This window comes from Myotis myotis, unplaced genomic scaffold (genome assembly GCF_014108235.1).
Source record: "Myotis myotis isolate mMyoMyo1 unplaced genomic scaffold, mMyoMyo1.p scaffold_m19_p_12, whole genome shotgun sequence".
Classification (NCBI taxonomy): Eukaryota; Metazoa; Chordata; class Mammalia; order Chiroptera; family Vespertilionidae; genus Myotis; species Myotis myotis.
Genome location: NW_023416316.1, coordinates 31952895 through 31965719, shown reverse-complemented (window position 1 = coordinate 31965719; position 12825 = coordinate 31952895). Strand labels below are relative to the sequence as shown.

At 38.3% G+C, this 12825-nt stretch overlaps 1 protein-coding gene across 5 annotated transcripts in view; it reads right to left on the bottom strand.

The window, feature by feature from the left end:
* Positions 1-1030: 1030 nt before the first annotated feature.
* KIF27 (kinesin family member 27) overlaps positions 1031-12825 on the bottom strand; it is a 74860-nt gene continuing 63065 nt past the window's right edge. For 4 of the 5 annotated variants that reach the window (XM_036330703.1, XM_036330706.1, XM_036330704.1 and 1 more), the window contains 4 exons: positions 12318-12524; positions 10013-10211; positions 7594-7749; positions 1031-4188 (listed from right to left, as the gene is read on the bottom strand). In XM_036330703.1, the coding sequence (XP_036186596.1) occupies positions 3704-4188; positions 7594-7749; positions 10013-10211; positions 12318-12524 (1047 nt within the window). In that variant the 3' untranslated portion in view covers positions 1031-3703. The remainder of the gene's footprint in view (positions 4189-7593; positions 7750-10012; positions 10212-12317; positions 12525-12825) is intronic. The other variant, XM_036330705.1, reaches the window with a different exon arrangement.

Here is a 12825-nt window from a genome sequence, read left to right as displayed (position 1 = left end):
GGTCATGATTTGATTCCTGGTCACAGCACATGCCCGGGTTATGGGCTTAATCCCCAGAAGGGGGCATGCAGGAGGCAGCTGATCAACAATTCTCTTTCATCATTGAAGTTTCTATCTCTCTGTCCCTCTTTCTTCCTCTCTGAAATCAATAAAAATATTTTAAAAATAAAATAGACATAATGCATATTTTTAAAAATTGCAGTGAAGTTGAGAGAGGAATTGTAGACATGAGCTTACAGATATTATAGACAGTGAACATTCACATAATGATACTTGAGTGATTTAAAGTCACAAGTTTGTGCCTAAGAAAATAATTGAAAGAGCAAAATATGTCACACTTGCATTTAATGCATAAGAATTTGTGTGGGCTATAGAACCACTAAGGATTTGACTCTTGGGCATTTCATTCTAAAACTTAGCATAAGACCTGTTTGTGTGTGTGTGTGTGTGTGTGTGTGTGTGTGTGTGTTTTCATATTAGACACCCATTCTTGAATAAGGATTTATCACTTTATTGACCTGGACCAATACAAATAAGCCAATTGGCTAGTGGCAATCAAGTTCACTTAATGAAGACCATGTGTATTTTAGCTGACACCTTGAACCCTGAGTTCATAAAGATAACAAGAATCATGGGACCAAAAAAGAAAAAGAAAGAAAAAACAATTAGCAAAAGAAAAACATTAAAGCACAAAAGCTCTTCATTGATGTTGTTATGCCCATGGTTACCTATACTTAGAGAATTCTCCAACACTGTTACCTATAACAGTCTGGAGATAGGAAAGGAACTAGTACTTTTTGGATGCAGGCATGTCTTCTTTCAAAGGCTCTGGTATGGGTATGGTGGGGGGTACCCATAATGAACAACAATAAGAAAACCATAAACATTTTATATACATGCAGAAAGGCAAACACAATGATAAAATGTTTAGACTAAAGAAATCATGTGAAATAAAAAGTAAAACTTATTAGTAATATCTGTAAAAAAATAATTTTACTTGCCTTGAGCAGATGCCCTAATTTTTCTTTCCTTTGTGAGGGCACTAACTAAACTAAAATGATAAGAGGTTCACTTCCAGAATGTATTATTGAGGATATTATTTATATGTGTGTGTTTGTGTATTTATATAGCATAGAAAGGATATATGTTTAACTGGAGAAAGGAAAAATCTGTACCTCTGCTATTTAGAAGTCAGTTCACATTTGCATTATCAAATTTAATCACTGTTGGTTGGATATAACTTCTTATTTTGAGTTGGCTTTCAGAAAATGTGTTTATATTGCCACAGATAAAACAAACATGTGTCAATTTCTTGGGCAAGCAGGATTCCAGTATCAGAATACATTCTTACATTAATCATTTCTAAGTTATTTAAAATTGGGACCTTCATTAATAAATATGTATTTATCCTATACATTAAAAGGCTAATATGTAAATTGTCCCTTCGACTAGGAGTTCAACCATGAGTTCAACCAGGGGGTGGGGTTGGCTGGCCAACTGCCCGAGGCCTCTCCCCCAGGCCAGCCCAGCCCGATCAGCCCCGATCAGGGCGGGCCAGCCAGGCCCCACCTGTGCACGAATTCGTGCACTGGGCTTCTGCTTAATATATAATTGCTATGCTTTGTTAAGGCACTGGATTTTGCCATTATATATTTACACATTACATAGGATAGACATTAAATATATATCATACAAAACAAAGGCAAAAGAAGGAGACTCACTTAAAACTAGAATCTGATTTCAAATAGTCCGTTAAAAACAAAATTTCCAAGATAGTTTATAATTTCATTGTTTGAAGCAGTTTCTCATTGGGCCAATGTTATAAAACTGTAGTTCATTTCCCAGGTAAGTCCACAGAAGTCTAACCCATAATTTAAGTGAATTTTAGTACCATGCTTAAGAGATATATAAAATATTCGCCAATTTAGAAGTTTGTATTGGTTTGGTTTTCTTTTCCTATAGCTGTGGGACCAGGGGACCCTATTCCCTAGGGGCTAGAAACTAAAAAAAGGAACCATTAAGTCTTTGAGCACAGGGTAATAGTTTGGGTATTAGGTAAGATGGTCAGGCTCAACAGCAACAGAGAAAGGGGCAAAAGAAAAAAATAGCAGCACCAGATAAGAAAAAAATCGAGTCAGCAAGGAAGTGAGTGACTCATTGAGTAGGCATCTATAAGTAAGGGTGTTTTTGCTACCATCCCACCCAAACATTAAAGAAACAACTTTATTTTAAGTGAAACTTTGGAAAAGTAATAAAAATCACAAATAAGTAAAAAAGTAACAAAATATCTCTCTGGTCATTATAACGGGATATTTTCTGTGATTGAAAAATATAGTGCAAAAGTGCAAACTGTATTATGTTGGGCAAATCAATGTTTAGTTCTTAATTCCAAATGAAGTTATTATATAAGATTTAGACCAAAAAAATATTGAAGAAAATTTTTCATTTACTTACTTACAACCCCAATGTAGTCTGGCCTGTCTGGGTGCAAAGCCTGACTAAACAGGTTGTAGAAAAAATTCTCAGATGAAGTGCATCATATTATTAGTTAAAGATCTTCTGGCTAGACTTCAAGCTTTATAGGTGTACTAGAGGCCCGGTACACAGATTCCTGCACCAGTGGGGTCCCGCAGCCTGGCCTGAGCCCTTCTCACAATCCGCAATCTGGGATCCCTCAGGGGGTGTCAGACTGCCGGTTTCAGCCTGATAACCTGGTCTGTGGGAATCGAGCAGAAACCGCTGTCCAATATCCCCCAAGGAATGTAGTAGTGTGTGAAGCAGCAGGTGGCCAGGGAGCAGTCTGAGCCCAGGCTGGGCGCCACTCCCGCTCATCTCAGCCCCGTTGCGCCCGTCAGTCAGCTGTGGGAGTGGACTGACCGACCACCAGGGGGCGGCTCCTGCGTTGAGCATCTACCTGCCCCCTGGTGGTCAGTGCGCATCAAAGCGACTGGTGGAAGGGTCAACCAGTCACTTAGGGTTTTATATATATAGATTTCATGTGACCAGATATATTTTCCTTGAAATGTTAGAATGCTTTAGTGTTATTCTATTATTGCTTCCCTGTTTCATAGAACTGCACTAATTTCTCCCATTTTTAGTAGCATAAAGAGAGAGAGATGTTGAATAGATAGGGCAGGAAAGAAATGAAAACATGTATTCCATAATATTATCAAACAAATATTATAACATTCTAAATACTATTCCAGAAAAAGAACAGAGGCCATGTTTAAAGAATCAAGACTGATCACTCAACCTCTGTGGGTTCTAAGGACCATAAATTAACCTTAATCCACAAATCTAACCAGTTGCCAGACTACATTTTGGCACAGGTTTTTAGCTGTGTCAATACATATGCAGTAGGTGACTTTCCCTCTGACATAAGCAATATTTAACTGGATCATTTTAAAATAAAAAAAAACAACCAACAACTTGTATTTGAAAATAACAGTCACAAACTTATATGATATAATTATTGCATTATAACATACTTACATAATATACTTTTATATTATATAGTAATATACATTTGATGGATATATAGTTTATTATTCTATTCTTTATCTTGTTCTTCAAATATGCCTGGAAAAGAATTTTAGACAAATTTGTAAGTGGAAAAATTTAAATGTTCCATTACTTGACAGTATTGGAAAATGTGTGTTTGGTTATTATGGAAAAGCAAATTAAAAGTTCTATGAATAACTACCTAAGTTTTTAAGTCACTCGGTTTCCTAGCTATTTCAATGGAATCGACAGTCATAGATCCAACCCCAACTCCAAGACTGGACCGTCGTAATGATAGTTCCAAGGCAGAAATCTGACGTAACTCTTTGCGACACAACTTTACAGGCATGACACCATGAAGCGGTCCCACATTTCCCATTGGCTGAATTTGGGGTGATGGTTGACTGTGAGATTTTCTAAAGTGATTTTCATCTATTTCTGTTTTATCCTCGTCGCTTAACAAATGTCCACTAGTGGGTGCTAGAGAGCTATAAATGGGAGGTAATTCAGGGCCATTTTCCCAGAGCTTCTGAGAATTTGGTTGTGTCCTTAAACTGCTTGCTGAACTGTCTAATTCTCTTTCCCTTCCACTTAATTTCATACTTTCAGTTCTGGATGCCCATTTTAATTCTTCTGAAACCATGCTTGCTTCTTCTGGGTTCAGGACTCCATCTCCAGCATCATGACCTAAAAATAATCCAAAAAGCAAAGAAAGTTAGAGAGTTCCTCAAAAGCAGGTATTTTAGTCATGACATCCTAACATTATTACATTAGTGTTTTTCTTTTTTATTGAGTTTATTGGGCTGACATTGGTTAATAAAATTATATAGGTTTTCAAGTGTACTAATTACATTATCACTGATAAATTGTTTTTCAGCTTTTTTTGTTAAATAATTTCTTAGACAAATGTAAGTGTGAATATGAACTATTCTGATTTTACTTCGAGGCATCTTGCATGTGAATAACTGAGAACTTTTGCTCTGGAACAAAGTTGAGAAATAGTCTGCTAGTGATTTTGGTACTCCCTGGAAACACAGAAGTGTTTGGGCCTCTCTGCTTCCCTTCCAACCTGCCCTCCACTGGGATTGCCACTGGTGATCACATTCCAAATCCTAGCTAAGTGAAGCCAGCACTGGAGAATACTGTCTCTGCCCCATATCTCCAGCGACACTTCTGGGACTTGGCATTATATGTGTGAAAATCTAGTCTTGATAGGAGGTTTCTACTCTCTGAATATACTCTGGGGTTCTATTATCAAAATGGAGATGGGAGCAAAGCCCCTCAGTGAGGGACACTCTGCTGGAACAAAGCCTAAGGTTCTCAAATTATAGAATCAAAGACAAAAACTTGCTTAAGGGAAGCCCATATAGGTGCTGGACCTCATATAATGAAAAATGCCAACTTTAACATATGTTGACACACGATTAGGACACTTCTAGTCCTATGAACATCAAGTTTAAAAACAGGAGTTGCACAATGGCAACTCCCAAGCCAAATCTGACCCTCAGGTTTTACTTAGCCTATAAAATAATACCTGACCCAAAATTTGAAAATTGGAAAGTTTCGTATAAAAATATAGACTTCCAACATTTCTAGAGAAAGAAAGAGAACTGACAATTTCTGAACAGCAACTTGAGCAGAGTTGCCCCTGCCCACTTAAACAACAGCTGCAGTCCCCTCTGCTCACTTTGGCTTCCCTGGCTCCTGCAGGCATGTTAGTTTGTGATTCCTGGTTTAAAACATAATTTGTTTTCTAGTATTTAAAATTCTCTCAAAAAACACCTGAATGAGCAAATGATATAGATCCTCACACAGAACTAGCAGATCCTCACACAGCTGACCACAGACAGGGCTCCCAAGGTTTGCTTCACATTAGAGTCAATAGGAAGTTTTAAAAATCCTAATGCCCAGGTCACAGTGGCACATGCGGAAGAACACAGATGGGCTCACTGGAAAAGCCCATCTTGGATTCTTCACAATAGAAAGTTTCCCTCTTCCAGAATTTTCCATTAGGGAACGAATTAGAGAAAGATTAATTCACCCAAGGTCACACAGCTAGTAAAATAAGAAGTTAGGAGTCTAACCCAGATCTTTTTTTTCCCTTGTTTTATTAAACCCAGATCTTCTGATTCTAGTATCCTCACAGTTTTATAGTGATTTAAAGTGATATTAGGATAGAGACTGAAATATGTAAACAAGAACATAGACTGCAAGTCTATATAAACTGATTCTATTCTTATAAAATATGTTAGAAAACAGATGCACTATACTAGTGATGGCGAACCTTTTGAGCTTGGCTTGTCAGCATTTTGAAAAACCCTAACTTAACTCTGGTGCCATGTCACATATAGAAATTTTTTGATAGTTGAAACCATAGTAAAACAAAGACTTATATTTTTGATATTTATTTTATATATTTAAATGCAATTTAACAAAGAGAAATCAAGCAAAAAAATGAGTTCGCGTGTCACCTTTGACACACGTGTCATAGGTTCGCCATCACTGCACTATAGAGACATAACCAAAAAGTGGCCACAATATTCTGGTCAAAAGATTAATTTTTATGCATTTGAAAATGCTAAAAATACTCAAAGAAGATAAATACAAGCCCAATAGGCAGACAATGAAAAGAGTACTATAAAAACTAATGAACCGAATACCAATTAATATGTATTAACTAGAGGCCCGATGCACGAAATTCGTGCAAGAGTAGGCCTTTCTTCCTCCTGCTGCCGGCACCGGCTTCCCTCTGGCATCTGGGACCCGGGCTTCCCTCGTAGCCCTGGCTTCATCTGGAAGGTTCTCCGGAAGGATGTCTGGAAGGACATCCGGTCTAATTAGCATATTATGCTTTTATTGTTATCGATTAGGATACTAACTATATAGTATTTTTTAGAAATCTCAGAATTTAATATGTTTAAGTTGCTATATTTTATTTTTTTAAAGTGATGTTTTTTGCTTTTTTATTTTTAAATATATTTCTTTATTGATTTCAGAGAGGAAGGAAGAGGAAGAGAGAGACAGAAACATCAATAATAAGAGAAAATCGTTGATTGGCTGCCTCCTGCACGCCCCCTACTGGGGATCGAGCCCGCAACCCGGGCATGTGCCCTTGGCCGGAATTGAACCTGGGACCCTTCAGTCCACAGGCCGACACTCTATCCACTGAGCCAAACCAGCAAGGGCAAGTTGCTATATTTTATAATTCAAACCAATTTTGTTTAATGTTATTATTATTAGAGTAACATTTTGAGATAAGATATAATACAAGCTATATCCCCAATATGATTCCAACTTTATTTTTTTTTTTAAAGCATGAGGAAAGTACTGACAAGAATTATACTAAATGTTAACAGTTTTGAATAGGATTATGGGTGTGTTTTTATGCCATATTTTTCAAATTTTTCTATAATTACTATATATCACTTTTATAGACACAAAAGTTTTTAAGATGGGTCAAAATAGAATAGTAAATTAGCTGAAATCATATATATATTTTTTTTAATCCTCACCCGAGGATATTTTTCCCATTGATCTTTATAGAGAGAGAGTGGAAGGGAGTTATTTTAGGTTAGGGAATACAAAAGCCTATGGCACATGGCAAGCAATATGTGTAGTTTCCTTCACACATATACATTTATTCATTCATTAATTTTCCCTGTGGTTCTTTCTATCTTATACATAGACTAGAGAACTACTTTCACTTACAGAGTCAAATAGAAGTTAAATATCTAATCCTAAATAACCAAATCAATTGGGAAAAGCTGAACTACAAAGTAGATGGACTTGCCGAAACTGGTTTGGCTCAGTGAATAGAGCGTCGGCCTGCGGACTGAAAGGTCCCAGGTTCGATTCCGATCAAGGGCATGTACCTGGGTTGCGGGCACATCCCCAGTAGGAGATGTGCAGGAGGCGGCTGATCCGATGTTTCTCTCTCATCGATGTTTCTAACTCTCTATCTCTCTCCCTTCCTCTCTGTAAAAAAAAAAAAAAAAAAAAAAAAAGAGGCACAATGCCTGTCATCAAATTAGATGGACTTTACCAAATGCTAGAACAACATTGTTAGCATGACAAGTAGCATTAAATGCTTACATTCAGATGGTCTCCAAACTGCTTCCCCTAACAATTCCTTAAGTTTCTTCTTAAGATCTCTGCTGGTTTTCTTATAGAAATAAAGATCTTTTTCCACCTGTTGGATTTTATCTTCATATGTTTTTAAAGTTTCCATAATGCCTTCCCCATCTTGCTCTATAAAATAGAAATTTACATTTAAAATCAGCTTAAAATAAATGATTGAAAATTATGTATTTTCATATTTAAAGGGTCAGATTATGTTACAATGTATCTGTTACCTGAATGGATATGTTTCCACCTACAATTTGGATTCTTCTGCCTCTAAAATTTTTCAAAGTAGGAATGATACCTTAGTCACCTTACCACATTTTTATGATTCATAAGCACTTTCTGAATAGGTACTAACTAGGATTTATCCTTAGAACAACAGAAGGTTTTTTTCTATACAAAGTTCACATTTGGAACTCTGTCCATCAGCTACATCAATATCTTCAAGTTTATATCAGGAACAGTGGGCATATGAAAAGTCATAGGCCTTTGACTATAAGCCCAGAGAATATACGACAAAAAAAAAAAAACAACAAAAAACCACACAACAACAAAAAAAACCCCTCAAAACAAACAAACAAACCAAAAACAAAGTCAAAAGAAGCTAGAAAGATTAAATTACAAAGGAAGACACAACAAAAAAGAGGAAATAGCATAATAACAGGGTGAGGCAAAAGTAGGTTTATAGTTTTGAGTAGGTGACACAGAGTTTATTCTTATACTAGAGGCCCAGTGCATGAAATTGGTGCACTCGGGGGAGGGAGGGTATTACCTCAGCCTGGCCTGTGCCCTCTCGCAGTCCAGGAGCTCTCAGGGGATGTCTGACTAACGGCTTAGGCCCGTGGGGAGTGGGCCTAAGCCGGCAGTTGGACATCCTTAGTGCTGCAGCGGAGGCGGGAGAGGCTCCCGCCACCGCCACTGCACTCGCCAGCCATGAGCCCAGCTTCTGGTGCACTGACCACCAGGGAGCAGCTCCTGCATTGAGTGTATGATGCTCCCTGGTGGTCAGTGCACATCATAGTGACCAGTTGGTCTGCCATTTGGTCTATTTGCATATTAGCCCTTTATTATTATATAGGAAGGACTAGAGGCCCGGTGCACGAATTCATGCATGGGTGGGGTCCCTAGGCCCGGCCGGCAGTCAGTCCTGATCGGGGCCAGGCCGATCGGTGCGGGCAGATCAGGGCTGGCTGGCTGCGGGGAGGGATCGGCTAGGGGGAGGGACTGCGGGAGGTTGGCCAGCTGCAGAAGGTTGGCTCTGGGAGTGCACTGACCACCAGGGGACAGCTCCTGAGCATCAGCCCCTAGTGTTCAGTGCGCACCACAGCGACTGGTTGACTGGTCGTTCTGGTCATTCAGTCATAATGGTTGCTTAGGCTTTTATATATATAGATATAGATTATTATTTATTTATTAATAATGTTATTTTCCATACTGTAAACCTACTTTTGCCCCACCCTGTACATTAAAATTTATATTAAAATACCACTTTTAGAGTCTTAAGGTAAGCAGAGCACATTTGAATGATTATGATGTGAAGGATCCTATCATCAGGCAACTGGATGTCAATTAACTGGTTATAGAATTAACTTAGAGGCAAATTGCCTAAGCACTCAAATTCACATATTTTCCAATTTTCTGCTTCCTTGGTTTGCTTCTTCCAGATCCCTTTAAATGCATTTCCAACTATAGATGCATAAGAATCAAGAATAAGCAGCTAAGCAGCCTGGACCGAAGCATTACCAGTATCCCCAGGCAGTGATTTTGTTGTCATAGCAACTGCTTGTGTACCAGCTATATGCCCAGGTAATGTGAGGACTGACTGCTATGACAGCTCTTTCCACACCAGAGTTGATGGTTGAACTATTGTGCACTGGTAACAGTATGTGTCCATCAATGGCAGACTAATTTTGACCTAAGATATAACCTTAATGCATAAAAGTTATAATCAGCTGAAAATTATAACAAGAAATATAACTAGAAATCTGACAGAGGCTATCATTTTAATTTTATGAAGGGAAAGTAATTTAAAAATCAACTACTATATCCTTAGGAGATAAAAACTTTTCAACTGTACACCACAAAGCCAGAAGTCATTCCACAACTCTATGTAAAAACTAGACCAACAACAAAGTAACAGGATTGCAGCAGTTCTTGTGTGTGACAGTGGGGATAAGCACATGGGGTGGCATTTCAAGCATGAATAGCCCCACATCAAAGGCAGTTATCCCAACATGTGCTAACCAAAACATGGAGAGCAGAAAAACATGAAAAGTAGTAACTTTATAGATGCTGGACTTTTAAGTGATCAAATGCTGTTCTATCTTCCTTCCCAAATCCCCCGCCTACATATCACCTATACAGAACTGACAAGAGGGCAGGCAGGTACCTTGGAAATGATGTAACAGCAATTGCATTTTTTGCTCATGTTCCTTTTGTTGGAAGGTCAGTCTCCGATCACACTGCAATTTCAGATGTTCCAGTGCAGATTCCAATTCACGAACCATATTATCCCGTTCCAGGATCTTAATTTTAATTTCTTTATTCTGTAACTGTAGTTTTCGCTCAGTTTCTCGCAAATTAACCACCTAGAAAATACATTTTTTTGACCTTTTCAGTCTGTCTTAGGTACAACAGATTAATCTACTTCTGTTAGGTAATGTAAGATGAACTTCCTTAATCACCGTGGTATAACTAGGCAAATGCTTTGTAACAGACCCACAAAATAACCTAACAGCCTTTTGAACTTGTTGGGATCCTGAATTGGTAGTAACTTTATTTCAGTATAATGTTGCTCTACTAACTGCTCCTCCAACATTTCTTAGAGATTTATAATCCTACTAGAGGCCCGATGCACGAAATTTGTGCAAGAGGCTCAGCCCCCGCCCTCACCACGGCCCTTGTCAGCTGCCTCTGCCTCCACCCGCCACAGCTTTCCAGTCTAATTAGCATATTATGCTTTTATTATTATAGTTTACATTTATAATCCTATAATTCTATTTCTCTAGTCTAAGCAGATATTAAGAAGCTAAAGACTCTGATAATAGCCAGATAATTCCCCATGTTAAGTCCATAATGGATGTTATAAATAAGTGACAAAATTTTTAAAACTCTAAATACCGAGTTTGGTTTTAGATTGTCCATTTAGTCCATTGGGTTCTTCTCTGCATTGTTATGAAGCAAAAATGTCTGTGTCACAGAGCTTGTTAATAGTATAATGACCTTTTAAGAAAAATACTTTTCCCAATGGTTCTCAGGATCAGAAAATCCACTGACCTTAGCCTGGACGCTTTGGGTTAAGAACACTTACTCTAAGATTACCACAAAAGAGTTATCTATATCAAAACCTTTGGAGTACCCCACCATTTTTCTGCCCATCACACACCCAGCAATAGAATGCACTCTCACCAATAACAGCAGCTTACTACTGACAATAATTATCCAAGAGGAGGGCTGTGCACAACAATTCTATTCATTTCTCATCCTTTTTAACTTGTGTAACAGAATTAGAACTTTATTTTAAACTTCAGTGTTTTATTGCTCATTAGTTGTCTGATACTCCCTTAAATTGCATATACTTTTCAGAGAAAAAAGTTATCTACTTGTTTAACACTTCATAATATATATTTTTAAAGAATACATTAGAAAAAAGATGGGTATAGTTCTCCATGGTACAAAGCATTTCTGGATCAGTAAATTGTCAAATACATATAAAATCCTATATAATAAAAGCCTAACATATGCTAAGTGTCTGGTCATCTGTTCAACCAAAGTGTAATTAATATGCTAATAATATGCTAAGGCCACTCAACCACTCGCTATGATATGCACTGACCACCAGGGGGCAGACAGTTGACCAGTCGCTATGATGTGCACTGACCACCAGGGGGCAGATGCTCTGACTAGTAAGTTAACTTGCTGCTGGGGTCCAGCCAATCAGGACTGAGTGAGACGGGCCAGACACACCCTGGAGCCCTCCTGTGGTCCCTCCCAGGCTGGGACCTCCTGTGTCCCTCCCCAGCTCTGATCATGCAATGGTGGGGTCCCTCGGCCTGGCTTACACCCTCTCGCTATTCAGGACCCATTGGAGGATGTCAGAAAGCCAGTTTCAGTCTGATCCCACAGGCCAGCCTGAAGGACCCCACTGGTGCATGAATTTGTGCACCGGGCCTCTAGTATAAAATATTTTTATTCATATTAAGCATATTCAGGTTAGTGCTAAAATCTCTATTACTGTCTTTGCCAGTGATGTACCACTTCAGCTCCATATCAATTCAGAGGTTATGATGAAAAAAGTAAGTGTACCCCTCTCCTACAGCAATGAAAGAAAGGTAACCCAAACTTGGAGGCCCTTGATTTTTCCTGAGTGCTGATTAGCAACATCCAAATCTAGAAAACATCAAGAAGCAGTGACTGAGGAATGTAAATTCTTTGATTTTAAAAACTACTTCAAAGAGCTCTTATTTCAGAAGGCCCTTCAAATTTAAGAACCACACCAAGTTAGGCGTACATACTTGGATAATCACAAAGCTTTCAGATGACAGCATGCAGTACTGTAAAGAGAAATCATGCTTAAATCTGGAGTTACGCCATTTTTATATGTCTCTTAATTACTTAAAAATTCTAAATATGTAAGATGTGTAAGCATCTTGACCCCTTTTTAGAAGAAAATCCTCAATCTCTCAAAAACTAACCTTATTGAAATATCTGAAAAGGATAGCTCTAATCTCAGTAGGATTCAGGGCAATTAGTTTTTCCAAGACGTTTGCTTCACTATGATAGAGGTTTTGAAATGAAATTCTGAGCGAGTTCTGGCGACTTTGGATACTTTCATTCTTGTACTCAATTGCAGCTTCCAAAGCTTCAATCCCTTCTTCAAGTTGGAAAAGAGCATGTTCTTCCTACATATAACACAACAGAAATTATTTTTTTATTTTTTAAAAATATATTTTTATTGATTTCAGAGAGGAAGGGAGAGGGAGAGAGAGAGAGAAACATCAGTGATGAGAGAGAATCATGGATCGGCTGCCTCCTGCACTCCCCCTACTGGGGATCGAGCCCACAACCCTGACATGGGCCCTTGACTGGAATCGAACCTGGGACCCCTCAGTCTGCAGGCCAATTCTCTATCTACTGAGCCAAACCAGTTAGGGCAGAAATCATTAATTTTAAATGAAATAGTATAACTTGGACTTTGTCACA